At 31.0% G+C, this 25,263-nt stretch overlaps 1 protein-coding gene across 1 annotated transcript; it reads left to right on the top strand.

The window, feature by feature from the left end:
- Nucleotides 1–6,754: 6,754 nt before the first annotated feature.
- Nucleotides 6,755–10,024, top strand: LOC114339671 (uncharacterized). The gene is made up of 5 exons (XM_028290338.2): nt 6,755–6,963; nt 8,543–8,709; nt 8,883–9,105; nt 9,476–9,593; nt 9,828–10,024. Exons 1-5 carry the CDS (start codon nt 6,921–6,923, stop codon nt 9,970–9,972), a joined length of 696 nt encoding a protein of 231 aa, XP_028146139.1. The 5' UTR covers nt 6,755–6,920; the 3' UTR covers nt 9,973–10,024.
- Nucleotides 10,025–25,263: the final 15,239 nt, after the last annotated feature.

The raw sequence follows: 25,263 nt of genomic DNA, 5'->3' as shown, positions 1-25,263 counted from the left end.
TTTTTGAATATATTATTTAAAAATATGAAAAATTTGTATAACGTCTTATAGGCCTGTTAATAATTTTCGAAATATTTACATTTTTATTGAGAAAAATGGTAATATTTATAGGGTTGTGGATTATGTTTTCAAGGAAATAAAAATTTAGGTGATAGGTCAAAGTTTTTAAAATATAGTGTTATTTTTAAATAATTTAATATTTTTTACTTTTAGCCATAAAATATACAGTGTGATCACTATTTGCAAATACAAAATTTTCTCATTTTTTTTAAATGGGACACCCTGTATATTAGTTTTGCGTTTGGTAGTAAATATTACAACCTTTCTTTTGGTATGAGGTTGTATGTACCTAGCATGTTTCGTTTTGTAGATATTTTAAAAAAACTATAGATTTTACGTTTTTGCGGATTTTTTATTTAAAAATTTTTTTGCAAAAAAAATAATTATAATCTGGTTTTAGAAACATACACTAAAATATAAAATATGAAAATAAAAACGTAATTAAAGATTAAAATAAATCGTATGCTAGTACAATTCAATTGAATTTAATAACTTTAAATTATTTTTCAAAAAATATTTTACCATATTAATGAATGCATAAATTAGTTACTAAATTAAATAAACAACCAAATTTTAAATCAACCATAGTAATTCTTCTACCGCAGCAACTTTCCTGTACCAAATTAATTGTTAGTTATATTGTATTTACGAGTAAGATCAGTTAATAACTTTTTAATTTACCTACATCTTGAGAACGTATAAAGTATGCTTTGAAACAAATGAACGGTATGGAAGTATATTAAGAAGTAAATAGTATCTATGTACCTACTCGTGTCACAAAAGCTGGTAATAATTTCTAATGGTTTCGTCCAAAACAAATGTCATATCCAAAAAATTTTCGGTTAAAAAATTAAAATTTAAAATATTAGGCAGGCCGCACATCAAAGAAACATGAAACGTAAATTACGTTTCATGGAAATAAACCCCTGCTAAATAAATATATGTCCGGCCATTTATGAAACTCTCCGAAAATAAAAATGTGTCATGAGCATGAATCACACTCGTTTCATTGGTAGGCGGACTTTGAGATTTGTTTAGCAATGTTTTCTTTTCATGAAACATGTTTTTCGTTTCATGTTTCATGTTTCATGTTTTTCGTTTCATGTTTCTTTGGTGTGCGGCTTGGCTAAAAAATTGTTACAAAAATTTCAACTACAAAAGTATTACCAGCTTTTGTGACACCAGTAAATACTATTTATACTAATAAATAATTTGGCTGATCCATTTAACATTCATTTGTTTCAAAGCATACTTTATAATAATTTTTATATTATAAAGATGTATGTAAGTAAATTTAAAAGGTAAATTAAAAGTTTAACTAAATACAATTTAACTAACAATTAATTTGGGACAGGAAAGTTGCTGTAGTAGAAAAATTACTACGGTTGATTTAAAATTTGGTTGTTTATTTAATTTAGTAACTAATTTATGCATTCATTAATATGGTAAAATATTTTTTGTAAAATAATTTTAAGTTGTTAAATTCAATTGAATTGTACTAGCATACGATTTATTTTAATCCTTAATTACATTTTTATTTTCATATTTTATATTTTAGTGTATGTTTCTAAAACAAGATTATAATTATTTTTTTTTGCAAAAAAATTTTTAAATAAAAAATCCGCAAAAACGTAAAATCTATAGTTTTTTTAAAATATCTACAAAACGAAACATGCTAGGTACATACAACCTTATACCAAAAGAAAGGTTGTAATATTTACTACAAAACGCAAAACTAATATACAGGGTGTCCCATTTAAAAAAAATGAGAAAATTTTGTATTTGCAAATAGTGATCACACTGTATATTTTATGGCTAAAAGTAAAAAATATTAAATTATTTAAAAATAACACTATATTCTAAAAATTTTGACCTAGCACTTAAATTTTTATTTCCTTGGAAACATAATCCACAACCCTATAAATATTACCATTTTTTTCAATAAAAATGTAAATATTTCGAAAATTATTAACTTTAGGCCTATAAGACCTTATACAAATTTTTCATATTTTTAAATAATATATTCAAAAATGATTTAATATACAGGGTGTTCCATTTAAAAAAAATACAACTTTAGTTCATACCGTCGTTCTGACTCACCCTGTATAACCAAAAATAATTTTAGAATATAGACCTCTTTGATACACATTAGTTTTGTTATAAACATTTTTTTGTATATCTCATAGTTTAGCCGTAATCAAAGAAAACCAGAGGTTTGGCGCACACTGTATATCATACTAGTGACGTCATCCATCGGGGCGTGATGACGTAATCGATGATTTTTTTTAAATGAGAATATAGGGGTCACGTGATAGCTCGTTTAAAAGGTTATTTAATTCTCTTTTCACTAATATAAACATTAACATAATTATTTATACAGGGTGTCAAAAACTTTTTTTCAAATAAATTAATTGACACAAAAAGATGAACGTATGTAATTTGCTTAGTTCTAAATACATTTTACTACTATCAAAAACCCTAAAAATGTTTTTTTTTTAAATAAACATTGATTTTCGTTTAAACGAAATGTTCAAATTGCCAAAAGAGGCAAGTGGGTGGTAGCTTTAACATTGAATTTAATCGAAAAGCAATATTTATTTGTGAAATGACAGGTTTTCCTTTTTTCTGACAACAGTAAAACGTATTTTGAATTAAATAAATTACATACATTCTTCTTTTTGTCCCAATTAATTTAATTAAAAAAAAATTTTGGACACCCTGTATAAATAATTATGTTAATCAAAAATGAATAACCATTTTCAATTTCGTTGCAAAACGAAAATACAGCCGAACCATATTCCAGTCCAATCAGAGAGTGCTGCAAGCACCTCTACCGGTTTCGAAACTTATTAGTCTCTCATCAGGAGGCACATATGCTGCTCTCCCTGATCCAACCAAAACAAACCCCAGCGTGCAGTCCCGAATTGCAACGAACGAAATGGCATAGATGCCCTAGCGGCAACTGCTAGCAAAAGACTAAGTTTTCACTCTAATGGCATATAAACTTAGTCTTTTGAAAGACTAAGTCTCTGAGTGAAAACTTAGTCTTTTGCTAGCAGTTGCCGCTAGGGCATCTATGCCATTTCTTTCGTTGCAATTCGGGACTGCACGCTGGGGTTTGTTTTGGTTGGATCAGGGAGAGCAGCATATGTGCCTCCTGATGAGAGACTAATAAGTTTCGAAACCGGTAGAGGTGCTTGCAGCACTCTCTGATTGGACTGGAATATGGTTCGGCTGTATTTTCGTTTTGCAACGAAATTGAAAATGGTTATTCATTTTTGATTTACATTTACTCTGTGTGGAGTATGAAGGGAACCAGTCTCGTTGGAATTTGACCGCGCTGAGCAGATGTGACGTGAATTGTAAATTGTAGAATTCCCTCATCTTCCTTAGTCTCAGCATCCGTATGGCTTGCAAATTGTAGAAGCCTCGGAGGTGTAACCAGAGAAGGTTCCCATTGTTTTCATTCTGGTGGGATATGTTATATGCCATTAGAGTGAAAACTTAGTCTTTTAATTATGTTAATGTTTCTATTAGTGAATAGAGAATTGAATACCCTTTCAAATGAGCTATCACATGACCCCTATTCTCATTTAAAAAAATCATACATTACGTATTCAACCCTAGATGGATGACGTCACTAGTATGATATATATGTCAAAAACATGTAATTTAAAAATAAAAATCGACCTGTTCCGGGATTTTTTCTTAAAATTGCCGGTTTACGAAATAATAAATTTATGCGTTACTTTATTGACTCACTGTATAAAATCAATGTCAATTGCCGTTAGCATCTATGCGTATAGCCACTAAAAAGTGGCAAATACTTAGTATTTGTAAATGTACTGTTTTTCCAAACCCTAACTGATTTCAACACCCTAGTGTCAACACACGCTAGCATCTGTAAACCTACTGTTTTTCCAAACTCTAACTGATTTCAACACCTTGGTGTCAACACGCGCTAGCATCTGTAAATGTACTGTTTTTCCAAACCCTAACTGATTTCAACACCTTGGTGTCTACACACGCTAGCATCTGTAAATTTACTGTTTTTCCAAACCCTACCTGATTTCAACACCCTGGTGTCTACACACGCTAGCATCTATAAATTTACTGTTTTTCCAAACCCTAACTGATTTCAACACCCTGTTGTCTACACACGCTAGCATCTGTAAATGTACTGTTTTTCTAAAACCCTACCTGATTTCAACACCCTGGTGTCTACACACGCTAGCATCTGTAAATGTACTGTTTTTCCAAACCCTAACTGATTTCAACACCCTGTTGTCTACACATGCTAGCATCTGTAAATGTATTGTTTTTCCAAACCCTAACTGATTTTAACACCCTGGTGGCATATTGACAGATGCTAGCGCGTGTAGACACCAGGGTGTTGAAATCAGTTAGGTTTTGGAAAAAACGTACATTTACAGATGCTAGCGTGTGTAGACACCAGGGTATTGAAATCAGTTAGGGTTTGGAAAAACACTACATTTACAGATGCTAGCGTGTGTAGACACCAGGGTGTTGAAATCAGTTAGGGTTTGGAAAAATTGCATTCTTTCGACTTCCCATTTTGATATTTTTTTAAATCGATGTCTTGAGCGACAAGGATTTTAATAATAATATTTCCATACACCTATTTTAATTAAAAGCTGGGATATTTACAATAAACAATTTTAAAATTCCTTATTAAAAAATAGGCTCTCGTGGTTAACCGATTCAAAGCTCTTCAAAACGCTTTTGAAAGCTTCATCCTTTCTTTATATGTAAAAAAAATCGACTATTTAAAGTGCTTATTTCGGGCCCAGAATAATTTTAAAAGTAAGTAATTTTTTGCAGACCATGGATTGCAAAATTATTGTTTGAAGACTATTAAACCAATCCCAACAAAATTTAGCACAGGTTTCAGACGTATTATTAGCTTCTTCTAGGCAGAATATGATTAGAAAGTCGAAAAAAATTAAAGGAAAAACTCAATTTTATGCACTTCTGTCCCATTTATTGCTTTTTTTAACAAAAACATTAAATTTCCAGTTTCTGGCTAGTCAAATATTCTATAAAATTGAAAAACGAAACTTTGTTAATAATTTTTTTTGGAGAAATAATATCTCTCGAGTTATAGGCGAAAATATTAGCACATAAAGTAAAAGTTTTCGTTTCTTTTTAAGATTTGGTTAAAAATAAAAAATTAAGCACATGATTATTAGTATAACAAACAGCCTGAAGTGATCGCAGCAAAAACGTATATCCTTAAAACGTGACACATCCCGCCTGAACTAATAATAAATATACTTAAAATTTACAGTGTGTTTTGTTGAATCTTAAATTTTTTCTGCATATTATTGACAAGAATCAATGTTTTGCATATTATTGACAAAAGTCGTGCATATTTATGCGCATATACTTTACGTTTAAATGTGCATATTTGCCTAGTTCTCATGACAACAGATACTTACAGTGCTGGATATTTAATTTTATGTTCTGTGGCAGTTATGGAAGGGTCCAACATCGCTACATGCCTGATGATGGCGTCAGACTTAGATTATGATTTTTAAGAGCTCCAGAAACAGGTTTTCTTTCCGTAATAGTCTCAGAAATCTAAGACGAATCCGACCGTTTCAATTGATAAATTGAATCTCTTGAAACACCAATATCACGTGCTTTGCTAATTACAGAGTCCCCTTTCTCAAGTAACGTTGAAGCACGAACTTTCTGTTCATTTGTGAGTTTCTTTCGCCTTCACCCTATAGTTTTTACTTCAGTTTTTCAAGAAGTTTCACATTGACTACTTGTATAAAGCCAACTGAGCCTGTTTAGCGTTTGAGGGGAGAGGTGATAACGTAGGTACTTGCGTCGGAAGGTGCTTGTAGTTTGCTGACATCTTATTTTCTTTAGTTTATTCTGTGCGCTTGTAATGTAGTCTTGGCTTTATACAAGTATTCAATTTGAAACTTCTTGAAAACCTTGAAGTAAAAACTATGGGGCGAAAGAAATTCACAAATGCATAGAAAGTTCGTGCTTTAACGTTACTTGAGAAAGGGGACTCTGTAATTACCATAGCACATGATATTGATGTTTCAAGAGATTCAATTTATGAATTGAAATGGTCGGATGCGTTGTAGCCTTTTGAGACTGTTCAGGAAAGAGAACCTGGTTCTGGAGCTCTTAAAAAACATCATCTAAATTTGACGCCATCATCAGGCATGTAGTAATGTTGAACCATTCCATAACTGCCACATAACACAAAATTAAATATCCCTATAAAGTAATAATTTGTAAAATTAAAATAATATTTATCCTGATTTATGAGCTTTATTCAATTTGTAAAGATTTTTTGCCGGTACTCTAGGTATAATTATTTAATTGGCGTAACTGCTTGAAAGATTTTAAACGATCGTTAAAAGTTGAGAATTTAGTTAATTTCAAAGATGCATCAATAGTTCTGAAAGCAACAGACAACAAACAAAGAAAAATAAAAGCTTGTCTTGTTTACTAGACTCAAATTACTCAAATTTTTTTAATTAAACTGACTAGGTTCTAGTAAAAATTGATCGATATTAAAATTCGAGGTAAATAGTTAAACATTTCTTGTAACCGTCGACGATTTATCAAATATTTTTAAAAACAAAATTCCCATAATCTAAACATACAATTAACAATTTACTAAATTATACTTAAATATTAATTTCAGAAAAACATTTCTTGTAATCTTATCTCCGGGTTAACTAGGAGATGCGACAATTCGTGTTGTTTATAATACCTAATCAAGACTTTATTTAGTATATAAGAGTTGACAACTGAGGACAAAAATATACCAAGTTCGGTCTTCAAAGTAGACAGATACAAACGAATACAAAATGAACAAGTATATGATTTTAGCTGTCCTCCTGGTAGGCGCTGGTAAGTGTTTCTTTTTTGTTCCGTTTTAATTTTTTGCCCTAATAATTCAATTTGCCTAATACGGTAGTTTAGACATGTTAGATAGAAATGTTTAACTAATTAGTAAATATTATTACTATTATTTCGGCTGAGAGTAGAGTTTTTATTTTTATTTGTTTAAAATGGTCTAATTTTTCTAGATTTTTTCCCAAAAATTTTCTCCACAATTTTCAGAATTAGTGGTGTTTCATATTGACGATAATTTTACAAGCTTTCTTTATATGCCTTTAAAATTTGACCTAAAAATCTAAGATTACTACTTGGTATAACTTTTGTGCTGTTGTATCGGTAAATGCTGTTCTGGTTATCTTCATAAAATGAGAGATTTTCATGTAAGAGGATTGGTTAAAGGTGTTACATACTAATTGCAAATACTATTTCCGTTCACTCTGAACTTGAAGACAATTTATTGGATATGTTTTGAAAAGAAGCTGTGAAATCGAGTAGGTACACCAAAACTACAATATTTTGACCTGGCTTTGCTTCGTTAAGTTCTGCTAGAAGAACTAAGTGAATATTTTTAAGGGATTTTATTCATAATTGTATCCTGAATTCCAGTGGAAAGATCCAAATTAATAGTATCCAATATACATACATAATCGTTCTTCTTCTACGGTTAGGTGCCGAGCGAGATGCGTCTAGCTTTTGATGAAATTTCTTCATTCTTTTATGTTCATCGTCAACTGTGTTGTTTCTTGTCAAGAGTTATCCTTATTTTGTAATACCTCCGCTATTCTTCCACTATTTTATTGCTCTTCTCCTTCTGTTTTTCCCTAATTATATAACTTCTCGCACTTATTTAATTATCCTGTTACTGCCTATCCGTGTTATAAGTATGACCGAATCATGTTAATTTGTTTGCCTCTATTGTTTCAAGCTACGGTTTAGTTTTAAGTGTATTTCTTATTTCTTCATTTCTATGTCTGTCTGGCCTTCTTACTCCTATCTTTTTTTGTCTTTTTTCTTGAGGGTTCCTCTATTAAGTATCTGGAATAGTTTTCTGGTACTCCGTAATCTGTTGTTAAGATCGTCCTAAATGCTTACTCTGTTATTTATTACTGTTCCCAGGTATTTTTATATGTTTGCTTTATCCTTTTTGTTGATCTATCATCACTTTGATTAGGTCGTTCGTTCTTATTTCATTGTCATTTTCATTACCTGTGTCTTCTCTTTATTTACACTGAGTTCCATTTTTCTAGATTGTACTTCAGTTGTCCTGCTGTTTCGGCATATGTCATCTGCAAATACGCATATATCTTCATTTATTATTTGCATGCTATTCCATCCTATAGAGTACTTTACAAAGCTATTATTCTTATATTCTTTCACTATCTCATTGACCTCTTTGTCTAATTCCATGCGTTGTTTTTTGAGGTTGCGATTGCATATAGTATTAGAATTCTTGTAATTCATATAGTCTTTCCATTTTACAGCATTTCTTATTCAACCAATTATCTTTTGCTTCATTTATCTTGAATTTCTCGTTGAAATATACGTATTTATATTTCTACTTTCATTATACTTCCTCTTTCTTTTCTAGTCCTCGTTCAGGGCAAAAAAGAAGACTCCAGCAGCTCATCTGAAGAAAATGTCAGAGAAGTAGCAGAATTATTGAACAAGAAATTCAACACCACCCTTCTTCTTGATGTTATCAAAATGGCCGAAAAAGCTAAAGCAAAATGTCCAGACTTGGAAGAAAAACTTGACGTAAGTGATTAACTGAATTATGTATATATTATTAAAACCGATAGGTAGATATTATATTTACCAAAATAATATGAATTAATCAACCGCTGATCGGAATACTAACGAATTTAAATGAAATAATAGTGCCATGTACAGAATAAGTTTAGAATTTTAAATTTTTCTTCTATTTATAGGATATTTCCGGAAAAATTGAAAAATGCGTTGACGAAATCGAACTTGGATCAGAAACTTTCTGCTCTCTCGTCAAGAACAACTTGGCTAGATGTTCCAAACCAGCCATCGATCTAATTGCCTCCTGTTTACCAGAGGAATCCAAAGACCTTCCTGTATTGGCCCAGAAAATCATTGTTGCCGTAGTAAAACAAGCATGCAGTTCCACTGTTGAAGAAATTTTGGGTAAGTTTTTTATTTGTTTGTACTTTTATATTGAATCAAATATTAAGGTAACTGAAAGGTAGTATTCCCTTGTGATTAATCTGGTATATTGACGATGTAGTCTTAGTAAGAAGGCAATACTGAAAGGAATTTAGAGTAAAGACTGGAACAGTGAAGATAAATTCTTAAAGAAAGAGGTTTATAACTTAGTGGGACAAAAACATAAACTAGTCTAAGGATGGAGTTTCTAAGCTGTTGCATTATGGCAGACGGAGTTAGTTGGAATATACTGATATTACAAAATGCTCTATGAAAATTGCAAAACTGGCTCTTTAGACAGATAAATGAATACTTTGAAAGGTGTATATTAATACATATCTTTTTATTTCAGAATTGTTGAACCCATGTGCCCTTGAAAAGGACTTCGCTTCTTTCCCAGCTTGCAGAGAAATCAAAACCGTTATCGACGAACACAGAAACAAACTTCCATCGAAATCACTCATCTGCTCGTAAGTATTTTATTAAATTAATATAAAATCTTGAACAAGTAAAAAGGAGAAAAAAAATTGAAAGTCAATAGCATCTTTCATTTTGTAGATCTTCTGTTTTTTTGTGGAATATCGGAAACTTAGAAAAATAACTTTTTGTGATGTGACATTGTAATATCTTTGCCGTAATTAAAAAAATGACTCCAACAATCAATATAAATATTGAACTAATCTTTGGTTATCTTTTTCTTTCAGAACTCTCCCCAAGATCAGGAACTGCGCCAAAGCTCACATTGAAGCTTCCTGCCAAAACACAGTCACCAGACAAGCTGCCTTGAAATTCCACGATGCTATCGATGCTGCCCTTAAAGACGACTGTGATGCCCTTAACAAAGCCTAAATCATTTATGACAAAATGCTCCAAAAAATTAATAAAATATTTTTATAGTTAACCTATTGTGTTATTATTCTACCCGTATTTTTCTGTCCCAAGTATAACTTTATTTAATATTAAAAAGGAGTGAGATATATGATGATCGTGATTATTATACATACATAATAATCACTATCATTATAATATATGATTATCAATTATCATACAGAGTGAGTCTGTAATTTGGAATAAATTCAATATCTCAAATACTACTCGTTTTTTTGAAAAATTCTGACCCGTCGATTAGGATTTCAATTTGTCCTTTTTGACATACAATAATAATGTATACAGGGTGTCCCAATTTAGAGATATGACGTCATCGCAAATTTTCTTAAATGGCAACACTGTCATTTTGATAGCTATTTTGATAGGGTGTGTAAAGTTATACATGACTACAAAATATTAAATTTTTATTCTCTACCATTTACAGGATAATAAAAAATAACAAAATTATGTCTGTAATTTGGAATAAATTCAATAATTCAAATACTATGTAATTGTTTTTTTTTTTGAAAAATGCTCAGACCCGTCGATTAATAATTCCAATTTTTAATTTTTGACATACAATAACAATGTATACAGGGTCTCCAAATTTAGAGATATGATGTCATTTTTGATTTTCTTAAATGGTAACACTGTCATTTTGATAGCTATTTTGATAGGGTGTGTAAAGTTATACATTACTGCAAAATTTCAAATTTTTATTCCCTACCATTTACAAGATAATAAAGAATAACAAAGTTATGAAAAACAAGTAATCAAATAATAATTGAATATAATTATTTCAATTAAGCAAATGCTCATAATGTTGCCCATTGACTATTTGACAGTAATTGAGGGCAACATTATGAGCATTTGCTTAATTGAAATAATTAAATTCAATTATTATTTGATTACTTGTTTTTCATAACTTTGTTATTTTTTATTATCTTGTAAATGGTAGGCAATAAAAATTTGAAATTTTGCAGTTATGTATAACTTTACACACCCTATCAAAATAGCTATCAAAATGACAGTGTTGCCATTTAAGAACATCAACGATGACGTCATATCTCTAAATTGGGACATCCTGTATACATTATTATTGTATGTCAAAAAGGACAATTTGAAATACTAATCGACGGGTCTGAGCATTTTAAAAAAAAACGGGTAGTATTTGAGATATTGAATTTATCCCAAATTACAGACTCACTCTGTATAGTGTCGTACATAAAATTATAGTGTATTATACAAGAATAAAAAACCGCTAAACGCCGTAAAAATGAGTGGCGCATACAATATTCCAGCTACAAAAGATCTGATATGAATATTACGTGGCGCAAAAATGTATTTTCATTTTGATGCAAAACAAAATTCTAGTTTTATTTTAAAAGATTTTTCCATAATATTTGCTAAATTTGAAGTAAAACTAGCCACAAAAGAGTAACTTTGATACAGTTTGAATTTTGAAACTATTTTGTGGCGCGTTTACTTCAAATTTAGCAAGTATTATGGAAAAACCTTTTAAAATAAAACTAGAATTTTGTTTTGCATCAAAATGAAAATACATTTTCGCGCCACGTAATATTCATATCAGATCTTTTGTAGCTGGAATATTGCATGCGCCACTCATTTTTACGGCGTTTAGCGGTTTTTTTATTCTTGTATCAGGAGTTGTTCAAAGTTTTTTATAAATTAAATGTATGAAGTTGAATGCAATGTTTCTCGATTACACGTTAAGCTTTATAAATGTTCGCCTTTGTCGCATTATCTCCCAAATGATCTAGTGTCCATGTACACTAGACTTTTTATTATTCGAAATAGATTGAAAAAAATATTGGGATGGCCGGTAAATGAACTCGGATTGCCCGTTGCGAGATCAAATTTAGCGTCGTAACCATTAAAACTACATAAACCATTTCGGGAATAATCGTAAATTGGATTATAATTTTGCAGCTTAATAACTTCTAAACGGCTTAACCGATTTTGATCATTAAACATGAGTTTGAAACGTATTGACAAGTAGTATCTGATGCATCTAAGGTCAAGTATGATAACTATGATAACTGAAGCTATTACAGAAATTATTGAGCTTGAAAAACCGTTTTTCCCATAGAAAATAGATTTGATCATATTTATGAGGCCTATAACTTAAAAATTCGAATTTTTCCGGATATGAGGTATACACCGTTAGATATGTCGAGAGTCCTTCTACAAACGCTCAGTTATTGGCGCAATTCGTAGGTTGAAGTTTTGAGTAATTGTCGAAAAACCAAATTTTCAAAGTTTAGTTTTTCAGTTTTTCGGCTATACTGAGCCGTGTGTATGTCTGATCCTGACGGCTTAGACACCATTTAAAATCTTAACTTAACACTATTGAGTTGGTGTATTTGCGGGTCTCCTATCTCTTCTTGAACCGAAGATATACAGGGTGTTTGGTAAAGAATGGGCCATCGCTTAAACTTAGATTCCTGAGGTTAAAATAGGTCGATTTAAGCTAACTTACCTTAGTACAAAAATTGATAATAAACGAAATACAGGGTGTTAAAGTTAAACTTTTATTTTATTTATTTTTGAATATTTCATGATAAGCATGGGACAACAACACGAAATTTGGTAAGTGATGCTGGTACTGTAAACCCTACAAAATTATGTTAAACAAACGTTTCTGGCTACTACCAGAGACGTACGACGGGGGAACGTGAATAGTTAACCCTTCCCAAATTCCACGCCACTGGCGGAATTACTATTTTAGTGCAATTTTTTGATTTGCCAATACTTTCTCTGCAAATCACATACTCTTTATTCGAAACGATAAAGTCATTAGTTTTTAAGATATTTGATGTTAAAAACGAAGGAGAATAACACATTAATCAAAATAAGTAAATAATCATTTTAACTTCAAATTTCTCGAAAACTAATGACTTTATCGTTTCGAATAAAGAGTATATGATTTGCATAAAAAGTATTGAAGAATCTAAAAATTATGCTAAATTAGCTGGTTCGTCAGTGGCGTAGAATTTGGGAAGGGTCAACCATTCACTTTCCCCTGTCGTACGCCTCTGGTAGTAGCCAGAAACGATTATTTTTTGGTAATATTTAGTCCAAAATAATATTCTATGAAAATGACTTATGTCATATGCCATTTACATGAATTATGTGAGGTTATGTACAATAAAGTATGGTTAATTACTGAACTCTAAAAAGAGCACATGGCGTTTTACTTATTTTCTAATTTCACAGTAAGATATCCACTGTGTTGATACTTTAAACAACAGGTTATGGCCCAGTTTGATTCGTGTTATATCCAGGGTTGGTTATTTGAAAATTGATAGTAATACAAGTACAAGTAAGTGCAGATTCTTTTAGAATGGCCTCTAATTATTTGATGAACTTGCCGAAAATAAAAGGTCGTATTGATTATGACGATTGGGCATTCGCTGCTCAGAATTTTCTCATCTTTGAAGGACTTGCTGAACGTGTCGAAAGTGAACCAGGAACTGACGAAGCCACGAAGAGTGAAGATCAGAAAACTAAAGCAAACTTATCTTAACCATAGATCCATCTCTTAATAAAATGAAGTCAATGTTTGACGATTCTGGCATTACACGACGCATAAGTGTGTTACGCAATTTGATTTCTATTCGTTTAGATAATTGTGATACAATGGTTCCTTATGTTAATCAGATTGTAGAAACAAGCCAGAGGTTACGAGGTACCGGATTTGGGATCCATGATGAACTGGTGGGTTCCTTAATGCTTGCGGGCTTATCTGAGAAATTTACACCCATGGTACTTGCAATCGAAAATTCTTCTCTTAAAATTACCACTGATAGTATTAAAACAAAACTCCTTAATGTGGTAAGTGATAGTGATAATAAAAGTGGTGCATTTTGTACCCGTCACAGAAATAAGCCAAATCGAAATTAGTCAAATTCGACAGTGCGCAACAATTTTGGTGAAAGTGATCGAGTTAAAAAAGAAGAACGAACTCGTGAAGTGAGGTACTTCGGATGTAAACAGTTTGGTCATTTCAACAACAAGTGTCCTTTGTTAGCAAAAGAAAAATCTCAAAACAAAAAGGAAAATGCCTTTAGTGTTATATTTTTGAGTACGAACTTTCAGAAAACAGATTGGTGTATAGATTCAGGAGCTAGTTCGCATTTAGTAGCTGATAGAAATTTGTTAAACAAGGTATGTACAGGCTCTTTTTGTCAAGAAATTATGGTAGCTAATAAAACAATGGTTCCAGTAGTAGCTACAGGTAACGTACTTTTAAAAATTATTGTAAATAAAGATGTTTTTGATGTTACTGTAAAAAATGTTCTCTGTGTACCACAATTGTCGACAAATCTTTTGTCAGTTAGTCAGTTGCTTAAAAATGGAAGTAAGGTAGTATTTGAACTTATGTTGTGTAAAATTTTTAATGCTGATAATAGTCTAATTGCTGTTGCTGAACTTTGTAATGGTGTGTATAAACTTAATGTACCTAGCTAATGTACAGTATTCTGAACAATGTAATTTTAATGTCTCTTCTGAAATATGGCACCGTAGACTTGGCCATATTAATAGTTTGGACATGATAAAATGAAAAATGGTTCTGTTTTAGGACTCAGTTGCTCAGATGTTACAAAGCTAAGTAAATCTAATTGCATTACTTGTTGTGAAGGTAAACAGTCTGGTATGTCTTTTAAAAACACAGGTACAAGAGCAGAAAAGCCACTTGAAGTTATTCATGGAGACTTATGTGGACCCATGGAAACTAGGTCAATTGGAGGCTCTAAGTATTTTTTTAATTTTTTGATGACTATACACGAATGTCATTTGTTTATTTTTTAAAAACAAAAGATCAAGTTTTCGAAGAGTTTAAAAAATTCAAAGTGTTAGTTGAAACACAACTTGACCTAAAGATTAAAACATTTAGATCAGATAACGGGGGTGAGTTTGTGAACAAACAATTTGACAGTTTTTTAGAAAGTCATGGTATTGTACATCAGAAAACAAACCCTTAAGGCTGTATGACACTATACATTTTCTTGTATCATTTCTAATATCGTTTCTGATATGTCAAAAAAATGCATAGTGTCATACACAGATACAAGAAACGATATCAGAAACGATACAAGAATTTGTGTCAGGCACAGATTATTGTACAAGATCTGCGCCAATTTCTGCGCAAAGAACAAAAACGTAAAACCTGCTGCTGCTGGTAAAACCGGTGGTAAAACATCTAAAATGTCATAATTACTTACTCATAATGGCGGCTGAAATGAAAATAGGATAATGTATTGATGAATTTATTTGTGTTTTTGTAGGTATTATTTATAAATCTTTTATTTATACTTAATATACCGTTTGGTATGGACTACTGTTCTACTAATAACCATATATTTAGCTCCTAGTAAAGTTCAAACTATAAATTTAGGTTTCATGGTGCATAATTTTTTAATAGACGAAAATACAATAGTTCCTAATTTGGATCAAACTGAACATAATTCTAATGCAAATATTTTAGCACAAATATCAAAACAAAATAAAAGCACAAATAATCTATCTCAGTCAACGTAAAATTCTGGTTAACATTAAAATGTTAATTGTATAAAAGTTTATAAATTTTATAAAATATTTAAAATCAGCTGTCTGTAGATGCAGTACTACCATAACGTGACACAGGGTGACAAACAAAATTTCGACCAATCACGTGCCGAATTTCATACAATTTTCGATACAAGAACTTGCATAGTGTCATACAGGGCACAAATGTACGTACAAGAAATGATACAAGAAAATGTATACAAGAAACGATATCAGAAACGATATTAGAAATGATACAAGAAAATGCATAGTGTCATACAGCCTTTATACCCCAGAACAAAACGGTATGTCTGAACGATTAAACCGTTCCGTTGTAGAAAAGGCAAAGTATATGATCTATGATATTTGATGCTCAATTGGAAAAGAAATTTTGGGCAGAAGCCGTTAATACAGCTGTATACATTAGAAATCGTTCTACTATTTCAGGATTAGACAGCAAAACTCTTTATGCAATGTGGTATAATAAAAAACCTGATATTAGCCATTTTAGAGTTTTTGGAAGTCATGCAATGGTCCATGTTGTTAAAGAAAAGCGACTGAAATGGGACAAGAAGTCTAAGAAACAGATTTTTATTGGGTATTCAGAAAACGTTAAGGGTTTTAGGCTGTTTGACCCAGAAACAAACGTAATCACTACTAGCAGAGATGCAATTATATTTGAGGATAAAATTGGTAATCCTATATGTGAAAACTCTGCAGAAGATGTGGAAGTATCAGTTGCAGTGGGGGAAAATGAAAACTTTCCAGGAAAACCCAGATTTACTAGAGCAAGAAACTGACACAGAAACCTTTGCTACACCTGATAGTTCTTCTGCAAATGAATCAAGTGGTGTTAGCGAATATGAACCTGAAGAAGATGTGCAGGAGCAGAATATACCAGTGGAGGATAGAGACAGACCTCAGCGTATCCGAAACCCTAAAGATTTTTCTGATTATGTGACATATTTATGCACAGAAAATAATCTAGAAAATGATCCAATTACTGTCCAACAAGCTCTGGAAAGACCAGATGGGAATAATTGGAAGCAAGCAATGTTAGAAGAGATGCAATCTTTCAATGAAAATTATGCTTGGGAAATTACTGAAATTCCAGAAACAGGCAGTGTGGTAGACTGTAAACGGGTTTTCAAAAGAAAGACTGACGGTGAAGGTAAGAATAGATATAGAGCTAGGCTAGTGGCCAAGGGTTTTACACAACAATATGGTATTGAAAATAAAATAAAAATTCCATTTTTATTCAGTTGCAATGCGAAGGCAAAACAATCTTATATTTCAATTAGAATACGGAGCGCAGTGCAGCCCTCTGAATCGACGATTTTCGACTCTTGTTGGAGTCTCATCGGAGAGAACGTAGGCCTGCTACTCCATACTCCAATTGATCAACACCGAGAGTTCATCCCCCACACCGCAACTGACGTGAATGGACTAGGTGACTAGCGTCATCTGGCAATTGAAAGATGAATTAGTTTTCAATCCTAATAGCAATATTAATATTATTTAAAAATATTAAAATATTACTAAAAGATTTTTAAATTGAAAACTTATTGGTCCATTTCCTTGGTAACACCTCCATGGCTTCTAAAATTTGCAAGCCACATGGATGCTGAAGCGAAGAAGACAAGAGGGAATTCAAAAACTTACAATTCACGACCCCGTCTGTTCAGCTGGTAAATTCCAACAAAAAATGGACCTAGTTACTCAAAGAAGTAACGACCAATATAAAAATAAAATAAAAATTCCATTTTTATTCAGTTGCAATGCGAACGCAAAACAATCTTATATTTCAATTAGAATACGGAGCGCAGTCCAGCCCTCTAAATCGACGATTTTCGACCCTTGTTGGAGTCTTATCGGAGAGAACGTAGGCCTGCTTCTCCATACTTCAAGTGAGCAACACCGAGAGTTCATCCCCCACACCGCAACTGACGTGAATGGACTAGGTGACTAGCGTCATCTGGCAACTGAAAGATGAATTAATTGTCAATCCTAATAGCAACATTAATAATATTTAAAAATATTAAAATATTACCAAAAGATTTTTAAATTGAAAACTTATTGATCCATTTCTTTGGTAACACCTCCATGGCTTCTAAAATTTGCAAGCCAGATGGACCGTTTCCTTGGTAACACCTCCATGGCCTTTGGTAACACCTCCATGGCTTCTAAAATTTCTAAAATGAGAACGATGGAGGAGTCCGATGAGTCTCCAACAAGAGTCGAAAATCGTCAGCTGGACTGCGCTCCGTATTCTAATTGAAATATAAGATTGTTTTTCCTTCGCATTGCAACTGAATAAAAAAATGGAATTTTTATTTTATTTTTATATTGGTCGTTACTCCTTTGAGTAAGTAGGTCCATTTAATGTTGGAATTTACCAGCTGAACAGACGGGGTCGTGAATTGTAAGTTTTTGAATTCCCTCTTGTCTTCTTCGCTTCAGCATCCATCTGGCTTGCAAATTTTAGAAGCCATGGAGGTGTTACCAAGGAAATGGACCAAAAAGTTTTCAATTTAAAAATCTTTTAGTAATATTTTAATATTTTTAAATATTATTAATATTGCTATTAGGATTGAAAACTAATTCATCTTTCAATTGACAGATGACGCTAGTCACCTAGTCTATTCACGTCAGTTGCGGTGTGGGGGATGAACTCTCCGTGTTGATCAATTGGAGTATGGAGTAGCAGGCCTACGTTCTCTCCGATGAGACTCCAACAAGAGTCGAAAATCGTCGATTCAGAGGGCTGGACTACGCTCCGTATTCTAATTGAAATATAAGATTGTTTTGACTTCGCATTGCAACTGAATAAAAATGGAATTTTTATTTTATTTTATTTCATTTTTATATTGGTCGTTACTTCTTTGAGAAACTAGGTCCATTTTCTGTTCTAATTTACATGCTGAACAGACGGGGTCGTGAATTGTAAGTTTTTGAATTCCCTCTTGTCTTCTTCGCTTCACCATCTATCTGGCTTTCAAATTTTAGAAGCCATGGAAGTGTTACCAAGGAAATGGACCAATAAGTTTTCAACTTAAAAATCTTTTAGTAATATTTTAATATTTTTAAATATTATTAATATTGCTATTAGGATTGAAAACTAATTCATCTCATCAATATGGTATTGATTTTCAGGAAACTTTTTCTCCAGTAGTGAGGCATTCCACTTATAGGTCATTGATAGCACTATCACTTAATTTAGGCTTAGATATAACTAACTCATTTGCATGTGGCCACAGCTTTTTTGAATGGTCAGCTGGAAGGAAATGTATTTATGCGGCAACCAAAAGGTTTTATCATTTAGGGTCAGGAAAATAAAGTTTTAAAGCTCAAACGTGCCATTTATGGTTAGTCCAGAGATATAAGATTTTTCTCGTGACACATCCCTCTCCAGTCCGAAACCAAATTTTTTGAGTAGTATGGAAATCTATATTAATAACCTTTATGTTTCCTGCAGCCGATTTTGATGATATACATAGTTATAAACAAATAAAGATCAAAAAACGGTAAATTTTCGCTTTTTTTGTCTATAACCAAAAAGTTAAGCATTTTAAACAAATTTGAGAGTAACAAACTCATAAATCGTCTAAAAAATTTCAATATGGCGTTCGCTGAATATGTCTATCCTTAGTGATTGATTAGAAAATTGTAAAATAAATAATAAATTTTGAGTTTTTATAAATATTCATAACTTAGGTAAAAATTAACTTAGAACCTTCTTATTACACGAATTGCTGAGACTTCTGGTGCTTAAATTATATTTTAAATTTCAAAACAATTGGTCAAATAGGTTAAAAGTTATTTAATCTGTTTATCCCAAATTCTTTTTTTTTAAAACTACAAGTCAGAAAATTATGAGGTTACAGTAAGACTTCTGACAGTAAATGGAAGAAGAACATTTACACTATTGACTTAATTTAAAAAAATGACAAAAAGTAATTTTAAACAGTGTAAAAACTTACTTATAAACAATTAGAATAACTTTTTAACCGTTACCCGTAGAAAAATTATGTTTTCATATTTGGAAAGACTGAATTTTTATACACATTTAGAAAGAAAAACAATTGTCCTAGGACAATTAGGGACGAAGTTAGCCCCCCTTTTTTTAATTCACATGTTTTTGCAAAATAATTTTGCAGTATTTAGAATTATTTTTTGTCACTTCTTTTAATTAAATTAATATCATAAATCTTCTTCTTTCATAAACTATCCAAATTATTAGTGTAACTTTATCATTTTCTGACTTATAGCGTTGCAAAAAAAATTAATTTGGGAAAAACCAATTAAATACCTTTTAAACTATTTGACCAATTGCTTTGAAATTTAGGGTATGATTTAAGCACCAGAAGTCTCAGCATTCCGTGTAATAAGAACGTTCTAAGTTAATTTTTACATAAGTTATGAATATTTATAAAAACTCAAAATTTATGAAATTGAAAATGGTTATTCATTTTTGTTTGAATATTGTTTGTTTGGTTTCTTAAGGTTATATTGTCTTTTTAACTAGCAGTGGCGTGCTGGCCATATAAATGAATCGGTGCAATCACCGAGAGGCCGCTACCTTATGAAGCCGATCAGATAGGTTTTTTTCACAAAAATTTTTAGATGTAACAAAAAAAATATTTTTTAATTTCTAATTGAATTTTAATTTTTCTAATAATATTAATAAAACATTTCAAAAAAATTTAAATTTTTTTAATGGTAAAATACAGTTAAATAAATACAGTAAGTAAATGAATAAGACTGTACTATACATAAATATATTGCTAGAGATAATATTTATTTTCATACATACAAGTATATTTATGGCTCTCCAATTTCCTTAAAACATGTATAATATGTACTCTGTAGAATAAAAAATGTCTTGAACATTTTTTCCGAATTATTGGAAGTATTGAAAAACGATTTGATCAAGACAAATCGTTTTATAATGTTATAAGCACTATACATCCTAGAAATTTTGACACAATAAAAATGGTATACCTTTAACGGCATTTAAATCATTTACTGAAAAATTAAGAAATGTTTATCCTACCATATCTGCGACTGCAATTAGACATTGGATTGTGCTGATAAATGGATTGTATTAAAAAATAGGATTTTGCAAAATACTGAAATTATAGAAGATCGAGTTAATGATGAATATGTTCAGTCTACAGAAATTATGAAGGATGATATTATTAATCTAAGTGATAATGAACATGAATAACAAATGGCAATGTTGTTGATATCGTGAAAACTTCACCTCCGTGTGGTACTAAAAAGTATAAAGATTATATAGCTTGCTGTTACGTTGTTTTGCATAAGTACAACCTATTTCAGTGTACTTATTCAAATTTAAATAGTTATAGCATTTATTAACTCTTTCAGTGACACAGAAATCTTGCGAAAGAAGTTTTTCAACGTTGAAATATATAAAAAATCAGTTAAGAAGTACTTTAACACAAGAACACTTGGAAATATTTATGATAATGGCTATAGAAAAAGAAGCTTTGTATGAGCTTAAAAATGATGAAATAATCGACGGATTTGTTAAAAATTCTACTTTAATGCGGAAATTATTAGTCGAGAGTTAAGTTATTATTTTATAAAATAATTGCAAAAGAATGTTTAGATTATTGCGTTGCATTAACATTTTAAATATTGTTGAATTAAAGTATTTGCACTGTACTTGTATTTGTACTCTCTTGTATAATCGATTTACTAAAATTCAACTTAATACATGATTGAAAAATTCTCAAAATTTTATTTTTCTTTTATCTTAATTACTACATCAAATTCATATTATATTTATTTAAGAGATCATGGTTTCTGCCTTACTGCATACAATATTGGCATACATGTCATTTATTATTTGTAAAATTATTGCTTAGTCTTAAATAAAAAAATATATCAAATTAAAAAAATCATTGAGTTTAAAGTTGTATGGTTGATTTAAAAATAATTTATATTTTTGTTTTTTTTTTGATTTTATAAATAACAATAAAACATCCTGATAATAGAAGATAAAATGATGGGAGGCCGCTTTTCTATAAAATCACCGGGCCGCTTGAAAAGTTCCAGCACGCCACTGTGAACTAGTGGGGGTGTTGGTAATATTTAGTCCAAAATAATGTTCTATGAAGATGACTTATGTCATATACCATGTACATGAATTATGTGAGGTTATGTACAATAAAGTATGGTTAATTACTGAACTCTAAAAATACAATATGGCGTTTTACTTATTTTCTAATTTCCCAGTAATATATCCACTGTGTAACATAATTTATTAGGGTGTACAATGCCTATACTTTCTGCCAAGTATGACACGGATATGCCAAATTGTATACTGTACACCCCACTAAATTATGTTAAATAATCGTTTCTGGTTAATACCAGAGGCGTACGACAGGGGAAAGTGAATGTTTGACCCTTCCCAAATTCTACGCTAATGATGAAACAGCTATTTTAGCGTAATTTTTAGATTCTCGAAAACTTTCTATGCAATGTTGTCCTGCAGCTATTTTCTTGTGGCATTTTTATAATCAACTATTTATAATGGGAAATAAGCCACAATTTTACCAAAAAAATATTTTATTAAGTTTTTATTTTATTCAGTAGTTTTTGTATTTTGACAACTAAACCCGATTTGGGCTTCGAAACGTTAATGAAATCTTTTTTGGTAAAATTGTGGCTTATTTTTCTATGCAAATAATATACTCTTCATTCGTAACAGTAGCGTACTGATAGATCAGCGGGCCCTGGTTCCAGCTGGGATGCGGGCCCCCCGAACAATAAAAACACATATTGTATATCAAAAGTTTTTAATAAATAGTAAATATAAATCATCATATTTTTGTAAAAATTTCAACTAATTTAAAACAGTAAATTAATATTAATCCTATCCTTTTTCATACTGATATGGCTGATCACTTTACTCCAGCTGTTTTTATAAAAATAATGAAACTCAAAAATTTTTCTACATCTATGTATGTACATCTCCAGTCATAACTAAAACCTTTAATATCGGAAAACTAAAACAGCTTTTAAGAAATGAACATTGGAATGAAATTTATAACAACAAAATGGATTTTCAAATTATTGTATGATACATTTATAATTAAGTTAAATAATTAGATACAAACCCCCAGGGAGAAAAAAGCTTAAATAAAAAAATAGCAAAAATAAAACCTTGGATATCGGTGGGGTTGATATATTTAATCAAGCGACGAGATTTTCTTAAAAAGGAATTAATAAAGCAATGTTCGCCAACACTTAAGGGAATAGGCGTAAATTTCGGCTCCAATGCATTTTAAATGCATTAATTTTTTTCGAATACTGAGAAAACTAATAAGTATTTTTAAAAGATTTAAACGCAGAATGAAAGATTACGTTATTGCCGAGGGCCGAAAGTCCCTGAAAACTTCTTTAATGTTTATTTTAATAAGTAACAGGGGTGAAAAAAAAAAAAAGAAAATTTAGTGTGATTTTTAATTTTAAATGTCATTCAAAAGAAATTTTTTATTTATTCTAAGAGATTTTTCGGCCCTCGGAAATAATGTAGTCCTTCATTCTGAGTTTAAATTTTTCAAAAATATTAACTAGTTTTTTCAGGATTCGTAAAAAATGGACACCATGCCTGTGGTGATATTTTCCAAATCGAACATTAGCTATCTTTGTCATACAAAGGACTCAGATGAACAGAATGTGGTGACAAGACATTGACAAACAAGCTTACTAAATATTTGACACTGACACGGCTTCAGCAATATTTTGAGTAATTTATTAAATAATATGGATGGTGTATTTGATAAATAATTTACTTAAAGGCACACTTAAGATGTGACATTGATAAAAAGATATTAATTGTTTATTATTTATGGAAGATCCAAGCAGAGAATACACCAGGATAAATTCTGTGATCCAAGTATTTTGTTGTTAATATTATGTTCAAAATTTATCTAAGCGTTCCATAGTAACAATGTATTATTAAAAAAATCACTTTTACTCTTATCTCGATTATCAGTTTTAATTGTATAGTATATAAATTATTATAATCACGGAATACATAGTTAGTGAAAAAATGATCATATTAATTAACTGAATTAATAATTTAAGCAATTATACAAGTACCTAACGGTTATCCAAGAACATTCAAAGGCCATCTCTAAGTTAATCATGACAATGCCATTGTCAACCAATGTTTATATCTCCATACCAGTAAGAATTTTACTACACGTAATTTGCTGCGTAAAGAAAGAAAAAGTAGGTATAGTCGGTTCGCTAAGCTCAGACACAACTGGCTAGTGATTTTAATAGGTAATTTTTTTGTTTTTTGCCAATTTTCCCAAAATTGGCAAAATTACTTACTAAAATCACTAGCCAGTTGTGTCTGAGTTTAGCAAACCGACTATATATCCGTAAATATTTGCGCCTACGCTCTTAATATTGAGTATAAAAACTATAGAAATAAGCTTAAAAGTTTATTAAAAAAAAACAAAAACGACTTCTATCAAAATAAAATTTATGAAGCTGGTGAAAACACAAAAAAATGTGGAATACTATAAATGATAGGTATATCTGGTCGGAAGCAAACCTCTAAAAATATTATACATCTAATAACATTATATCAATAATCACAGTAAAGTTTAAATAAATATTGGTATCTATTATAATATGGATTACCGTCGAAAGCCGACATGATCAACCAAAAAAGAAGATGTATTTCGTGATTTTTCTAGTGACCTTCTTGGGTGTGAATCTGTCTCTTTAATTTACTCCTCCCGGTTTAAAAACAAAGCGTCAATTGTGTCAATTGACTTAGCACCATGCCTAGGCAAGAGTTGTCTGTTTTGTGCTACACAATGTCAATAGACACTGTATCAATTATTTTACACAAAAGTGGTATTACGGTTGGAAGTTAGAAGTAAAATTAAACATCAACGTAAAGTTAATGCTACAGAACAAGACCGACGGTATACCGTAAACCACATTGGATGTTGAATACCTTGATAGTAAACTAAATAATATTATAGTAATACGTCGCTGAAGAGTTCTAAAAACAACTGCTTTTTGTATAAGACCAGACTAAAAATCTAAAAATTAAAGGAATAACGCAGAATACACAAAATATCGCCTATATGTATAACTTAATTAACCTATGAAATACCAATAATGTCAAAATTTCATAACAGTGGAGTAAACTTCCCTCAGGTTGCACTAATTACAAACAAACATTACGGAGCAGTAAATTTGAATTACACCTCCAGGTTTAAAAACAGAGCATAATAATATAAAATATATTAAATGTAATAGTATAGGCTTACTATTCAACGAGCATAATGATGCCTTCGACTCATGTCGTAATTCATCTCGAACAAAAGGAGCATGGAACGTCTACTTTATTGTCTTGGGATTATTTTTATAACACTAAGCAATACTTGCATTGAATATCTAAATTTCCGAAATTTTACAACTTCATAGTTTACAACTTAATTGAGAGATCGTGCTAATACAAGTGTTTGGGTTAGCAGATACAGGCGGTTAAACAAAGTGTTGGAACCATGGCTTCGGTTTATTGCGGGCAGGTAAAAACGAGTACAGAACCTTTACAAAGGCGTTCACTATATTTCTTCAAAAATTTTGTTTTCAATTTTTTTTATAAATAGGTAGGTATTCTATTTATTTTATAAGTAGGTAGATATA

The sequence above is a fragment of the Diabrotica virgifera genome, chromosome 4 (genome assembly GCF_917563875.1).
Source record: "Diabrotica virgifera virgifera chromosome 4, PGI_DIABVI_V3a".
Classification (NCBI taxonomy): domain Eukaryota; kingdom Metazoa; phylum Arthropoda; class Insecta; order Coleoptera; family Chrysomelidae; genus Diabrotica; species Diabrotica virgifera.
This window is presented reverse-complemented; position numbering and strand designations above follow the sequence as displayed.